Genomic DNA, 16,722 nt, shown 5'->3' with positions numbered 1-16,722 from the left:
TGTGGTTAGAGTTTTTTTTTTTTTTTAAGGCAGTTTTAGAAAACTAAATCTTAATTTTGCTCTATATATTTAAGGAGAAAAATCAACCTAAAATAAGGATTTTCTTAAGCTGAATCACAGAGCTATACACACTACAGTTTCTCGCTTTCTTTTACACTTCCTCTACCACCACGGTCTTTTACCCTTAACACCTTCATAGCGATCAACCCAAAGTAACCCCCACAGTTAAGCAACAGAGAAAGCAATTTCAGCCTTCCCTTCCCATTCTGCCTATAAACAAGGTACCTGACAATGTCCCTACGGTATATCGATGCATGGTAACCAATGCAACAGATGAAGAAACAATGTACTCGGTCCCCCATACCAATTTTTGGAAATTAGACTATTATTAACAAACTATTAAGCTGAATTCTGAATAAAGAGAGACATAAAGCAGAGACCTGTATCATCTTCAGGAAGAGTAAAAAGATAAAGAGGAAGAAATCTTGGGTCAAAAAATTTCCATGTACACTGGACACCAAGCAATGTTCACCAAGGAAGCTTGGTGCTTAGGAAGGTGCAGTGGAGAAAGGAGAGGAACTCACATGGGTCAAATACTTTATTAGATGTTTTCATATAAATTCCTATTTACTCCTTGCAATAATGCAAAGGGAAAGAGTTCATTACCTTAGTTTTAGAAATGAGAGATCTGAGGCCATCAGAGGTTAAAAAGAGTTACCCATGACTGCCTGAGCTAATAAATGACAGAGCCAGTACATCAAACCACGCCTGCCTGGTTCCAAAGCCAATCCCATCCTATACACTGCCTCAGGGTACCTAAAACGAACACAGTACTCCCAAGCAGCATGAGAGGTTGTATCAAGGTTATATACACCCTGGAAAGAAAAGCCCTTACTTTTCCATCCACTATTTTCACATAGTCTGTGAAATGACAGTGGTGGAAATACACACAGATCTCTGAAATTTGGAGGAAGAAAAATGGAACCAAAATGGTTATAGAAGATTAGCTGCAGTGGGGGGGTGGTGCTAAAGTAAAGATATTGGGTGCTCTAATATAATTGGTAAAGATATTGGGTGCTCTGATACAATTAAATTAGCATAATAATCCAAATGCTACTGTTTAAATTATCATACAATAAACCATCAACTAAGCCACTCAATAAAATTAAGAGCTAATGGAAAAATCTCCAATCACAATATTAGGATGTGAATATTACTGCTAGAAGTCATTAACCTCAACATCATCAAAAGTCAAAATAAAAATTGCCCTTTCTCAAATCCTAATTCTGAAAACTGATAGGTAAACATAAACTATGTGGTAAGCGTACTTGCCATATTAAAATTTTGCCTCTTTTGGGAAATAGGAACTATTTTAAGGAAAAAAAAAAAGAGACAATTAACATCAACACAGAAATCTTTTGTAAACAGTCCCAGTGGGCCAAAAATACTATGTTGGCTTAGACAGATACTGAAATACTATTTTCAACTATGCACAATTTACTTATGTAAAGTACGGCCAACTACCAGAAAATTAATCAGATCTGTAAATCCAAATACTTTGGGTGGGGGGGGAGTGGGGGGGAAAAGATTGGGAGGTTCAGGCAGCCAAAATTCTAGTGACATAATTACAGTGTAAGATACTTTGTGGAGAGCTTCTGAAATAGCAACCATATGCTCTAAGTAAATTCACCAACCTTATTTTGATTGAGAGGATCATTCCGCAGTCTCTGTTTGTTCTTCTGTAATTTACTAGGCATCATCTTTCCAGTTCTGAAGTCAAAACTGCTGAGGTCAACAGTATTTCCCAGGTACCTTGCCAACTGAGGTTTGCTTCTGAACTTCTTACCACTCGGACTAGAAGAAAGAGAACATTCATTGTACAAAAGATAACAATGTTTCCTCTAGATCTCTACATAAACCTTTTGTCACATCTTTCTTCCTATCCTGATTGTTACCACACCAGAATTTTACAGGTTTTACATCTTTGTTCCTCAAAAAAATGGCAAAGTTTTAAAGGAATTTCATAGCTTCCCTGTAAGAAGACATAATGTCTCACAGAATATTACACTCCACTAGGTACACCGACTGAGTACATGACAGATGTTACCGCAGATTAGCCCACCAGTCACCCAGTAGCCACGGACAGAATCCCTGTACAAACTGCACGCACAGCATAATGCGCACATTGCAAATGTCTTCAATATTACAAACTTATTTCTAAACTGACTTCTGAAGAGCTTTTTTTTGGTTAAGTATTACATACACACAATGTTAGCAGTGATCAGAACTTCAGAAAATATTTTTCTGAAGTCAACAATCCTTATTAAAAACACGCACATAAAAACACTTGGAATCCATATATTCTTTGGGCTACCAATCTGAACTCATATTTATGAAAGAAAAAATATTGAATTTTGATAATATTTAAATGCTCCCTAAAGTAACTACTCAAAGCAGGAAACTAAGGCAAACATTTGCAAATGTGTTTGTACATTGCTGACATGAGTTTTATTAGCCAAACTCCTACGTGAGAAGCTTATCAGGAATAACTTACTTGTCATAAGAAATATTGTTGAAGCCGAAAAACTATAAAAGTGCCAGAACTATACAGAAAACTAGTCTTTTCTAAAACTTTTTGTTATCTAGCATTCATCTATAAGAAAATTTTTATAGGAAGAATGCCTCATATCATCTAATAAATTTTCGGAGCCAAATTTGCTAAAATCAACGTTAATGTCAGCACAGATATGTTACCAGAAGAAAACTGTAAGAATTCTGAAATATTTCTCCAAAAAGCCAACATGTCCTATTTAGAACTTAACCTTGCACGAACTGACCACAATAAATGAAATATAATTGAAGAGGAAGACAACAGAGTATTTTGGCTGGGAAACCAAGCAATAAAAACCTGCCTTGGAAAAGCAAAACTTCTCTTTGGGTCAAATCCAAACCAACACATTGCACTTTGTCACAAACTCTATGGTATTCTGCCACCAATGACTTCAAGACAAAAGATGATCACCACAGCATTTTTTCCCCACAATCACATAATGTAAGTATTCCTGCAACACAATTCAAGTTCTAAAATGCAACCTACAGAAGGAGGTCACAACCGACATTCTCAATCAGATATCACTCTGATGAGACACCTCATTAGTGCAATAAAAGCTGAGCTTAAGATTGGACTTAGTTTCGACAGACTAGTGTTCCACAAGATGAAAATACTAAGGTAGCAACCTCTCCCAAAAAGATAAGCACTATTATTTTTTTTATAAAGATTTTATTTTTATTTGACAGATAGAGATCACAAGCAGGCAGAGAGGCAGGCAGAGAGAGAGAGAGGAAGCAGGCTCCCTGCTGAGCAGAGAGCCCGATGCGGGCCTCGATCCCAGGACCCTGAGATCATGACCTGAGCCGAAGGCAGAGGCCTTAAACCACCGAGCCACCCAGACGCCCCAGCACTATTATTTTTAAGGATCTAGCTTAGAAACAACTAGAAAGTCATTCTTTAAGAAATCAATTGACTAATTTCTCCAGTGAGCCCTGCAATGAGTCATTCCTTATGAACAGCTGAAATGCCAGTTACCTACTGCAGCTGAAAGCATACTAGAGCCTCACTACAACATTCCTCCACAGAACAAAGCTCATTAGAGATCAGTTTTAGACACTCTTCCCCAAATTAAGAAAATCTAAATACTTAAGAACTCAGTTAAAATGCCGTACTCATGGGGCACCTGGGTGGCTCAGTGGGTTGAAGCATCTGCCTTTGGCTCAGATCAGGATCCCAGGGTCCTGGGCTCGAGCCCTGCATCCGGCTATCTGCTCAGCAGGGAGCCTGCTTCCCTTCCTCTCTCTCTGCCTGCCTCTCTGCCTACTTGTGATCTCTGTCTGCCAAATAAATAAATAATTTTTTTAAAATGCCATACTCATGAAATGTGATTGCCTAGTTTATGACCTAGATTAGCTATTTCATATGGCTTAAACTGTTCCTATGTTTATTAATTTTAAAAACCAAATGGAAACTGAAAGGTCTAAGACACTCCACTGATAACTAAATTAGCAACGAAGTAAGAAGGTGGAAATCAAGTTTTAACTGTTAACATCCCGCCAGAAAGGTGCCATATCAACTGGTAACCAGGCTGGTTGGTATTCATACCAGACTCTCCGTCCCCCAACGATGGAATTCTATGGCACGTCCGTACTAGATAGCTACAAATACTCGTCATACACACTGTTGCTTTCACAACAGTGTACAAGCCATTTTCTTCTCTGTAACTGCTATAGTCTGTGCTTGGTGCTTTAAGGAAAGTCAACCTGGAGGTGCCTGGGTGGCTCGGTTGGTTATGCCACTGACTTCAACTTGGCTCACGGTCCGGTCCCAGAGTCCTGGGATTGAGCTCTGCATCAGGCTCTCTGCTCAGCAAGGAATCTGCTTCTCCCTCTGCTTGTGCTCTCTCCCTCTCAAATAAATAAAATCTTAAAATAAAAAAAAAAAAAAAGAAAAGAAAAAGAAAAAGAAAGAAAGAAAAGGAACGTTAACCTGCCTGCCCCAGGAGATTTTTAAACAAGGGACCTTCCTCCGTGCAGGATGAAGAAAAGCATATAGAAAGGCAAGGCCCAAGGAAATGGTTAAATAAGAATTCTGCCCATCAGATATAAAATATGTGCACAGCACCAAAACGAACCTGGCAGGGGCAGATGAAATAATGCTAGATTAACAAAAAGACTGCCTGTCACTTAAGCTCTGGTCTTAACCCAGACTAAGTTATCAGTCTGCCTTCTAAGATGGCCGCGGTAAACTGAAGTCCCCACACACCAGAACTTAACATGACTAAGCTTTTATTCTAAAAGCAGCAAACTACAACTGAGGAAAATTACTTTAAAAAAAAAATTCTAGAAGACTAGTGAAGGATATTAGTCATTTTCAGTTTCTAACCAAAGTGATTACTTCTAATCCCAGTAATGAAATACTAATATTTCACTTTCAACCACAAAAAAAAATTCCCTACCAACTGCCCCCAGATATGCCAGCCCTGAACCGACTTGTGATTTCACCTTTAACTTCTCTACCTTTCAAATACCCTAAAGGAATGATTAAATTAAAATAAAGACATGAATTTTTTTTCATGTAAGAACATTTCATCATTTGAACTGTGTCTTTGCTTTCATTTTTTTTTAAAAAGAATTTATTTACTTATTTGACAGAGATCACAAGTAGGCAGAGATGCAGGCAGGGGTGTGGGGGGGGGAGCAGGACCCCTGCCGAGCAGAGAGCTTGATGCGGGTCTCAATCCCAGGACCCTGGGATCACGACCTGAGCAGAAAGAAAAGGCTTTAACCCACTAAGCCTCCCAGGTGCCCCCTAAACTGTTTAAAGCACTTCTTAAGCCTAACTCCATCCTTAGAGGTTTCTAACTACAGATTATCAAAAAGAAAGAAATTTCATTTGGTATCTGACTTTCAACTTTAAAAAACACCTCACTGAGATACAGAAACTACTTAAATTGTGGTCATCTTAATTTAGTAATATTCTCATTTTATCACTCTATAAATTCACGTGCAGACATCATTCCCTGAGCTAGCAACTGTCACATGCCTTGCCAGTTTCCACATAAAAACTAATTCTTCTGAAAACCTGTTGCTTGCCTGTGCAACTGCACTCTGAAAACACTCCCCGAACAGAGCAGAACCTCTTTTTTCATGTTACTTGGGTAACACGGATCATCATGATGTTTAGTCAAACATTATGAGGAGACCAGACTCTGAGCAAACACAAATATATCTTTAAACCAGTTTCTAACAGGATGAACTAGGGGGATGGCAATAATCAGAGTGCAATACGGTGAAACTGGCCTATGAGTTGTCAAGGAGCACTGTGGACAGCAGATGGTGGCTATACGGCTGAAGATCGTGTTCAGAAGTGCATCACTTGCCAACAGTACTTTGTGAGGAATAATAAAAACCTCCACACTAAAAATTCTCTAAACTACAGCACTGAAAACGTTTTGAGAATAAAGAAACATCAACTTTCTACAGTTTTCTACCTTTTTTTTTTTTTAATATATATTTTATTTATTTATTTGACGAAGAGATCACAAGTAGGCAGAGAGACAGAGACAGAGACAGACATCAGGCTGAGCAGGGAGCCTGATGCAGGGCTTGATCCCAGGACCCTGTTATCATGACCGGAGATGAAGGCAGAGGCTTAACCCACTGAGCGACCCAGGCGCCCCTGTTTTCTACCTTCTTTAAATGTTAAAGCTTACTTGTTAGCTACAGAGTACATATATTGAAAGAAAAAGATTTCTCTAACTTATATAACAACTGTCTCCGCAAGTCGAGTTTTGGCTGAGACTAAGATCTGAAATTAAAATTAACTTTTTGTACTTTAGTACAAAAACATGTAATCAGAAAACTGCCAAATCAATTAATTTAAATAATACATGCCATTGCCTCAAAGCTGAATGCCATACACACAAAGAAATCTACCTACAAGTCACCCCCCGTCTCTAAATCCCTTCTTCCCAATCCTTACATGCAGGCCTTTCCTAAAGTGACCCGTCTCAGCCCTCCTCTGCAGATTCTATCTCCTCTTGCCTTACTTATATTCTCCCATCTCCTGTCAGTTACTAAATCCAGTTCCTTCATTTTCACCTTTGAATCCATCCTTCCTTTCCTTTGTTGTTGCCTAATCAAGTTTTAACACCTTGTGTCTAAATCACCAGGACAAGATAAGTGACTCTATCTGCTTGTCTCTGCATTCTCAACTATCCAAACTACTCTTCCTAAAACACCACTCTGACCAGAGTTCCAATTTAAAAGCCTTCAATGACTTTAACCCATTAGCAAATGGAAGCCAAACATCTTAGCCCTGCATGTAGCATTCTTTTTCCTCTACCTCCTCAGAAGCTTTAAAACCTATGAGCCTGGGTGGCTCAGTGGGTTAAGCCACTGCCTTTGGCTCAGGTCATGATCTCAGGGTCCTGGGATCGAGTCCCGCATCGGGCTCTCTGCTCGGCAGGGAGCCTGCTTCTCTCTCTCTCTCTCTCTCTCTCTCTCTCTCTGCCTGCCTCTCCGTCTACTTTGATCTCTCTCTGTCAAATAAATAAAATAAAATCTTTAAAAAAACAAAAAAACCTACTTTCCACTCTTCTTAACCCAGTGACCTTTGCTCCAACTATATTGGTTTATTTATTCCAAACAGGCCGAATGGCTTCCCTCTTCAGTCCTTTGCTGAGTATCTTTTACCTTTTACCTGATCTATAATGCATGACTCCAACCCTGATCCCCAAGAGCCCAGAAATACCAATTCACACCATACTTCTTCCATAAAACTTTCCCAGAATGAAGTAGTAGAATGTTACCTGCCAGTAACAGGTAAAAAATCTTGAACTGCTTATTGGCATCTCTTGTATTCTAGTTTTGAAATACTGAATTCTGCATGGTTATAAAACTTCTACAAGTTTAAGTTTTATCTTCACAAAGAGCATACTGAAGTAGTCATTTATGAATGAAATTATCTGATGTCAGATTTGCTTCAAAATAATGACGGTTGAGTCAGGGGTAGTGGATTGGGATATGGAAGAAATAATTACTGAACTGGGTACTTGGTAATTTCTTATATGATTTTCTCTACATTTACATATCCATTTGAATATTTCTATACTGAAATGTTTAGAACATAAACATTAAAATATACAAAATGAATATATTCCCTGAGAAGTGGAAAGTAGTTTGTTTGCTTGTTTTTTTAATATGGAGTTTGGGCAAAACCGAGCATTAAAGAATTTCCTTAGCAGTTGGGGCTGGAGTAGAGAATTATTTTTAAAGCATCATTAAAGAAAAAAATTATACACAAGTTGACTGCTGGTAAAATGTGACAGCATTCCACCTTTTTGATTAAGGAATCACCAACACAATTTAAATGGTATAAAAGACCTATTTAATAATAATAATAATAATCTAAATTATGTGCCAATCATTCTCATTCCATAAACTAGCATTTATATAACAAATATTACATGCAAACAGTATATTACTGATAGCAAATTCTATTACCTCTATTATCATAGTTGAGAAAAAATGAAAGCCAGGGTGATCCACTAAAAAAAAAAAAAAGACTGAATGCAGAATTATACCTAATCTCAGCCCACTGCCTTAAGATACTCACTTTTTGAGAAAGGAAAAAGGAAAAACACTGGTTATTCTGGTTGAATTAAGGACTGGACACTTGTGGAAATGTCAGAAATTAAAAACATCTGGGAGCTATTTCAAACTATAATGGGGAAAAGGGGGCTGAATATTGATGAAACAAGCTTGGCCAGGAGTTGATCTGTTAAAACTGATTGATGAGCTTATGGGAGATTCATTATACTTGTCTAATTACTTCTGCTCTTGCAGGTATTTGAATTTTTCGACAATAAAAAATAGGCAGGTAAGTATACCCCAAAAGACTATATTCTGAAAAAAGAGCTAGGGGCCTCTGGAAAAGGCCTTTTTAAAGACATGCATACATGTTGGAAATCATTTTAAGGACACTCATCCTTGATCTTATCTATGGATTCTTCCAGTATAAAAAGAACAATAAAAGAGCAGAAACACATATACGCACAGAATGGAAGGCAATAATGTCAAAATATCAACAAAGTATCATCGCCTTTGCAAATAGCCAGCTTCTATCCCATTAATTAAAATTATGAAAAATTGAATTTTGAGTTTATATCTCAACAAATGAAACTTTTTAAAAACAATTTTAAAAAACCATCAATTTGAGATTATTTTTAGAATATATGTGTATCAGTTCCTTTTGAGCTATGTATTTCCTGTCTTACAGGTATTACGGGGGTTCTGGCAGGTGAGACTTTGCATGTCAGCTTTTAAAAATCAAATGTAGGACAGATGGCAATGTTGCACCCTAACAAAATTTCCTCTAGCACAACACAAACAGCTGTGATGGTACAGCTGAGAAAGAATTACCAGAGAACAATTTTCATCATAGCTGTTTATCTTTTATTTCCAGATCCAGGGTTCAATCAGGCAATATCAAGGAAAAAAAAAACTAAAAATGCTCCTTGGGTGGCTCAGTCAGTTAAGCGTCTGCCTTCAGTTCAAGTCATGATCCCACTGGATCAAGCCCATTGTCCAGCTCCCTGCTTATCGGGGCTTGCTTCTCCCTCTGCCCCTCCCCCCACTTGTGTGTGTGCTTGCTCTTTCTCTCTCTCTCAAATAAATAAAGTCTTTTTAAAAAAAAAGGAAGAAAAAAGACTAAAAGCAAGTCAAACTTGCAATTCTGCAGTAAGCACTTAGTAATAAACATTACACTTAGTTCCTCCCTCCAACTAAAGAGATTTTTTTTTAATTGGTCTGTAGGGCACATTTCAATTGTACTTCAACTCTGAAAGAAGCACAGGAGCTTTCTGCAGGAAACATATAAAACTATCTCATAAGCTACATTTAACCCTCAAGTTACAATGTGATTTCTTCTAATTTAAGTGACAACTTTTTTTTTTTTTTTTTAATTTATTAGACAGAGAGAAATCACAAGCAGATGGAGAGGCAGGCAGAGAGAGAGAGAGGGACCGAGCAGAGAGCCCGATGCGGGACTCGATCCCAGGACCCTGAGATCATGACCTGAGCCGAAGGCAGCGGCTTAACCCACTGAGCCACCCAGGCGCCCCATAAGTGAAAACTTTTAAAAATGAAGATGACCTATAGCTTGCTCCTTAAGGGAACATGCTGCCTATATGAATATCTGAGAAATAATAGGGTCAATCCTAAGTTAAATATATACGGAGAGAGTAAGAGATAAGGTGGGAAACATTTCTGAACAAAATGACCACTTCTATTATCCAGAATAAAACTGCTTTAAATTATGTTGATTTACAATTTTTCCCTTCTTTTTCTTCTCCAATATTACACAGAGCTGGAAGATCATCTTTCAGTACAACAGCCTCAGTACCAAAGAGGATTTAAATTTTACCCTTTGTCAACTTAAGGTACAAATATAATAGTAACTAATTGCATGGTTTTAGTAGCTTGCCAAGCTCAATGAAGTAAATTAGGCATGAAATGTTGCAATATTTGAGGATTACACATAGGATCTCTATGGGAGGCAGGAGAACGGGGTGGTTAAAAGTTCTGGGGTTAAATCCCCTGCATCAGAAATCTAACTCTGCCCTTACCAACAGTACAACCTCAAGCATATTACTTAACTTCCCTGTCCTAAGTCCCCATCAGTATGGAGAATTGTACCTATAGATAACAATGTTATAAGAACCCAGTAAGATAATATATGTAAAGCATTTTAAAAAAAAAATACTAATGGCTGCCAAAACTATGAGAGCTGTGGCACAAAACACACAAAAAATTAAGGCACATAAGATCCTATGCTAAGAAAAAAAAAACAAAACCTTAGACTCAATGAAATTCAAATGTTTATTTCCCACTTGTATCTTTGCACTATGAGCATTTTACTTACCATTGTACCTATATCTCTAAAATGCTTTCTGGCCTTCCATAATATCCTCAATATTAATGATGAAAATAAGGAACTAGAAAATGTTTAGACTTCCTATCTCAACCAATTTCACTCCAGCACACCACCAGAAAATATAAAGCAAAAGCTAACAGGTCATTTAAGACTTGTTTCACACATTTTTAAGAGTCATGTCAACTGGTAAACACTTATTTAGCATCTATGTGCTCAGCACTGTACTAAGAGGAAAGACAGCTATGTGAGAGAGCCACAGGTTCTTCGTAAATAAATAGTACAGTAACAGACGGGACACCAGGCTAAACTACATAGTGATGGCCAGAAAGCCGATTATTAGGGGAAAAGACAATTTACTGAAAGCCAAAGAGACTTTAATATTTAAGAACTGTGATGATGAATTTCTCCCCTGATCCATTCAGCTAGTTTTTCCCAACAAAGACTACAAGGCAGAGGTTTGTGGTGGTGGTGGTGGTGTTTGTTTGTTTGTTTTAAAATAAAAGACCAAAAAAAGAAAAAAAAAAAAAAAAGAGGGAAAGGCCTGGTTGAACTCTGACATGCTTAGTGACAGAATTCATGCCCTCAAAGCAGCATACCAAACTCTGGTAGCAAGTCAGATATACCTATACATTTTTTTAAACCTATGTATATGTTCAGCTCATACAACTTTAGTTAATGAATTGTTTTCCTTAATTAGTCCTTAAACATATCTGAAGCTTTAAGAGATCTATGTATTTATTTCAGTGATCTGAAATTGAATCCTTGTAACACAATGAGGTACAGGTAGAAATCATATGCACTTTACAAACTGACAAACCACAAGACCAGGAAGTGTAGTGACAAGCTCAAGGCTGCACCAAAAGGTTTTGTGCAGTCAGAAGATCAACTCCTGACCTCTTCATCCCTGTGCACTGCTGCCTCCCCTAGAGACTTCTACTTTTATCATTCACTCATGATTTTATAGACCTCGATTTTACTACCTGAGTCCTCTTCTTTCCAGATCAAAGTGAAATAACTTTAGTCTCTCTTCATGCACCTGTTGCCTATGATAATTTTAATTATTCTCTGGTTCCCCTGTATCCTTTTTTCAGGGAAGTGATCAGGTACAAATGCATCCTAATTCTGACACAAGAAACAAAAACGTTTACTATTGTTTCCAAAATCCAACCACATTATTTTATGACAGTAGCTTAACAGTTTGCCATGATTCCCAGATCTTTAACCCTAATGATAACTAAAAGTCTAGAAACCAAGAAGTTTAGACTTGATAAAAATGGCATGAGTTGGCTCCTATAGGGTCCTATGCAGAGGAAAATAATTTCAAAAATACCAGTCAGCAACTGCAGGGAACCAAAAAACCAGAAATGACAGGAGTCAAATGGACCAGTTAGAATATTACTGTTCACATAAAGGGTTTATATGATGGCAACAAACTTTCAGAAACTATTACCAATGGATCCAGCACTTTATCTAACCACACCTTTTTAGTATATTAAAAACACACTTTATATGATAATGTATGAACTGCCACACACTATCAGTAATCCTGACAGGAGGCATAATTATACTGCTTAACTGGCAACTCAAGGCACGCCTTCCTATTAGAACCTGGCAGTCTCAGGAAACAGCCAAAACACCATTTTACCAAAATTTGAGGCTTTCACGACTGAACTTAATTTCTGACCAATTAATAAGTGTAAGCCACACCCTACGTTAACAGGCACAGATCTGTTTAAATTAATCTCCCCAGGGGCGGGCTAATTCAGGAGTTAGCATTATTAGAATCTGTGTGAACAAATGGGTACAGGTGTTCACATTACTAATGGGAGAGTTAACTCTTAAGCCACTTATTAACAGAGATGCCTGGTGTTTGTGAGCTACTGGTTTTTGGTTTGGGGTTTTGTTGTTGTTGTTGTTTTTTTAATATTTTATTTATTTATTTGACAGAGAGAGAATCAGCAATAGAGGGAACACAAGCTGCGGGAGTGGGAGAGGGAGAAGCAGGCTCCCTGACAAGCAGGGAGCTCAATCCCAGGACCCTGGGATCATGATCTTAGCGGAAGACAGAAATGACAACTTAACAAATGAGCCACCCAGGAGCTACTGGTTTTTTAAAGGGTGAGGCATTTATGGGGATGCTGATATGCAAAGTGTGACAGTTTGGTTGAAAAAGAATGTATTCACCTTCACTATGAATAGGTGCCCTCCAGCATTCATCACAGCAAAAGGAGGTCAAAGTCAGAAAAACTGCTGTATTACAAATACCACATCATGCTACCCTGGGTCGCACCACCTCTGAATGTAACCTCAGAAGGTTATCAAGAGTGAGTGTTACAATCCTGAAAAGTAACTAACATGTTGTAGGTAGTCAGTAAATAATTAGACAACATTCCTTCCAACCCTGAACTAAACACATGCAGCACAAATCTATTCAAAGTGTGTTTTCATTTTGTATTAATAAGTAAAAAGCAAATCATGCTGCACTGTCTAATAAAAAGACTTTAATTCTGTAAGTATCACTATACTGGTTTCTCATTTACTGTAAGATGAATTTGTTTGGAAAGTTCTTTTTAAATTAACTGTATCAGCTTTTCTACCATAAAATATTTATTGAGTTTGTATTTAAAAGTTAAATACATTTGTATTAAATACACTTGTAAAAATTTACAACACATTTAAAAAAATACTAAGTGACCACAAATCAAAATTAGCAAGACGGCTTTTTAAATAACTTTTCCAGATACTGCGAAGAAAACAAAAAACACTTTGCAATAACCCAAAGTTAGTCTGAACAAATACGTCATCCCAAACCAAACAAACTATATCCCAGGAGAAATGCCACAGGGAGTGAAATTCAAAGTCTAAGATGCTCTACTGAGAATAAACTAGTCACCTATTCCTCAAGGAGTTCAATCCCAGACACAGAATATTCTTGTAAAATATAATTGGCTACAAGTCAATACATAGTTCACAGAAAGAAAGTAGCATATTATCCGCTTAGAAAGAAAACACAAGTTGTTAATGAAAGAATGTGCAAAAGTGAGCAATTGTGAATAGCACTAAATGAAACAAGTGAACTTGGTAGGAGTAACAATTGTTCTACAATAACCTTTACAGTATTACTGAAGTAAATTTAGTATTTAATAATGGGGAAATATAAGATAATCACCTTTGAATGTTTAGAATAAGTTTGCCATTTTATCATTTAAGATTTCAAAACAAGTGGTCTCTGATCAAGTGACAAAATAAGTTCTAATGCAACACCACTTTATTTTTCTTGAAAAGGTGAAATAAATTTACAGAAACTATTCTTCCATATACTTGAACAACCATCAGGAATATGTTCATATTTACATATTTTCCAGCGGTGATCACATTCTTTTTTTTTTTTTTTTTTTTAATTTGACAGAGAGAGATCCCGAGTAGGCAAAGGCAGGCGGGGGTGGGGGAGGTTGGGGGGTGGAAAGCAGGCTCCCTTCTGAGCAGAGCCTGATGCGGGGCTTGATCCCAGAACCCGGAGATCATGACCTGAGCTGAAGGCAGAGGCTTAATCCACTGAGTCACCCAGGTGCCCGGTAATCACATTCTTGTGTGTATAAACACACACACACACAAGTTTGTATTATTTTTTTAACCTTTCCAGTCTATTTGAAAGTACTCTCAACTCATAAACATTGTTGAGTGTATGTATGTGTATTCCCCTCTCCCCCCTGAGGGCCAGTGCCTACTTGATGAAGAAAGTAAATCCTTTAAAACATTATTCCAATGGCTAAATGGCTGGCAATAACGGGCTCCAACACGCAAATGTATTCCCTGAAAAATGATTCAATCAGCCCCCAAAAATGGCCCTCCACACCACTGAATATAACATGTTTATACTCTCTTCTATAAATAGGATGGTTTATTTTTAAAAGTTAGTAAATTTTTTGATAAGAAAATTCCACTGATATCAATAGCCCCAGGCACTTTTCTCAGCTTAGTAGATCATCCAATGACATGGACAGCATGACCACAGGACTGCAAGATCATATCAGGGTGAAAACCTGAATCATGCAGACCAAGATTTCTCAAACTGGTGACATTTGGGCCAGATAATTCTTTGTGTGGGGACCATCAAGTGTGTTATAGAATATCTCACAACATCCCTGGCCTCTAACTGCTAGATGCCGGGATCATACCCTCCCAAGGTATCAGAACCAAAAATGTCCCCAGACATTGCCAAACATCCCCTGGGGGACAAATTTTGGTCTAGGAGTCTAACAACATATTACAGTGTTTCAGTTTTCAAAAGTGAGTAAGTTCTGCGACACCAAGACAGTTCCAGGAAACTTCAGGCATTCCAAGTAGCTACTTTATACCAAACTTTCCTGGATCTCACAAAGTAACTGAAACCTTATTACTACAGATAGCGAATTCTTCCACATGTGCATGATTAAACACTCTTGCGATGATGAATCTGGGAAAGGCTGGGACAGGAGCCAACAGTGACTGGGTTTTATAGTTTCGATGAATTACACCTTCTTTTAACCCTTCTATGGACTAACTATCCTTGCGAGAGAGTACGCTTTTCTCCACCAAACATATTCCCCAGCACCGTCAACATCAAGACGCCCTCCGGGTTCTCACCATTCAGACACTGTGCCTGTCCTGTCATTGTACTGGGGTCAGCTCTCACCCAAGAGCTCAGGGACCTTCAACTACCAGGCCAGCCTGTCTCTGCCACTTCCCTCGGGCCCTGCTCTCATCAAGACATCCCCTGCCCAGGTCAGCTGCTGACCCTTGACCCCGACCTGACCCCGCTGACCCCTCCCCGCCCCCAGGGCGGTACCTGAAGTAGTAGACATCGCTCTTGCCGGCACTGAGCCCAGATTTTCGGATCACTTCCTCCTTCTTCCATCCGGGGGGGAGGGCCGGGCAGTCCATCCTCTTCCCGCTCTCCGTGGCCCGGGGTCCCCTGGGCCCCGGCCCCGCGCTCCCCGACGGGAAAGGGACCGGCTCCCGCCGGGGGGCGCCGCCGCCACCGCTGCTGCCGCCGCAGCCGCCGCCGTCGCCGCCAAGGCCGCCGCCGCCACTCGGGGGACGGCCGCGGCCCCGGCCCCGGCCCCGGCCCCGTCCCCGGCCACGGCCCCGGCCCCGGCCACGGCCACAGACGCCGCCGCCCCGGCCCGCCTGCTTCCACCGCCCCCGGCCACGGCCGCCGCCCCGAGCGCCTTCCCTGCGCACGCCGCTCACCGGGGACGGGGCGAGCGCGCTGCCCTGGCCCCCCTGCTCTATGGCGGAGTCGCCGCCAGCGCCGCTGCCGCCCGCCGCGCTCTCCCCCTCCTCCTGCTCCGGGCAGCAGCGGCCTCCCCCCGGGTGCGCGCGCATCCAGCCCCCTCCCCAGCCGGCGCTGCGCTTCTTCCGTAACCGAGCCCTTGGAATCCCGGAGACCCGCCCCGCCCGCAGCGCGGCGCGCGGGGGACGCGCGCAAGCATCATAGAGCGGACGCGCACAGAGCGGCCCTCCCGCTCGGGGCGTGGCCCGGGCCGCCGCCTCTTAGGTCCTCCAAGCGCTCTGGGCGGCCATATTGTCTCCGCCTCCTAGAGGCCACGCCCCCGGCCCCACCCGCTCCGCCCCCGGCCGCGCCCTTCCGGCCCCCGGGCCCCCACCGCCAAGGCGAGCGCAGAGCCCGGAAGGCGGGTCGGGCCCCGCAGTCGTTTGTGGAGGAATGTCAGAAGGACTGCGGTTACTTCATTTCCTGTAGGGTTAACTTCCCTCTCTGTGTGATTTTACCTACGTTTGCTTCCCAATTAATGCGTAACAAAATATCTCATTTTATATTCACTAACTTGACAGTTCATTTAAGGAGGTGATAGATAACCCAATACTCGCTTTCCCGCCTCTACCAAAATTTGCCAAGGAGCTCAGATTAAAGAAGTGGGTCAAAGTGTCCCATTAGATGAATATCACTATGCTCCAAAGTGATTGGATTCTGGATTTAGATCCCTGGATTGATTATCGTCCAGAAACTGTGAAGCTATAAGGAGAAAAATGACAACTTGGAACATTCCCACCACTTCTACGGGGTTTACCCTTAAATTCTTAAGATGACCAGAACCCCTGAATCCACCTAGAATTTATCATATTTTGGAGGATTTTTTTCTTAGTTTAGACCTCCTTGTATAAAGGCATTTGACAATTATCAGTGGCCTTTGGCTCGGTAAATACTCCCTTGTGTTGAAAGACTAACTTAA

The 16,722-nt window shown here is 40.3% G+C and overlaps 1 protein-coding gene across 1 annotated transcript in view; it reads right to left on the bottom strand.

Moving 5' to 3' along the window:
* Positions 1 to 15,871, bottom strand: part of MBD2 (methyl-CpG binding domain protein 2) — a 67,737-nt gene extending 51,866 nt beyond the window's left edge. The window contains exons 1-2 of the mRNA XM_044242949.1: positions 15,318 to 15,871; positions 1,695 to 1,854 (exon numbers count right to left, since the gene is read on the bottom strand). Of these exons, the coding sequence (XP_044098884.1) occupies positions 1,695 to 1,854; positions 15,318 to 15,856 (699 nt within the window). The 5' untranslated portion in view covers positions 15,857 to 15,871. The remainder of the gene's footprint in view (positions 1 to 1,694; positions 1,855 to 15,317) is intronic.
* Between the last annotated feature and the right edge of the window lie 851 nt (positions 15,872 to 16,722).

The sequence above is a fragment of the Neovison vison genome, chromosome 3 (genome assembly GCF_020171115.1).
Source record: "Neovison vison isolate M4711 chromosome 3, ASM_NN_V1, whole genome shotgun sequence".
Taxonomy (NCBI): domain Eukaryota; kingdom Metazoa; phylum Chordata; class Mammalia; order Carnivora; family Mustelidae; genus Neogale; species Neogale vison.
This window is presented reverse-complemented; position numbering and strand designations above follow the sequence as displayed.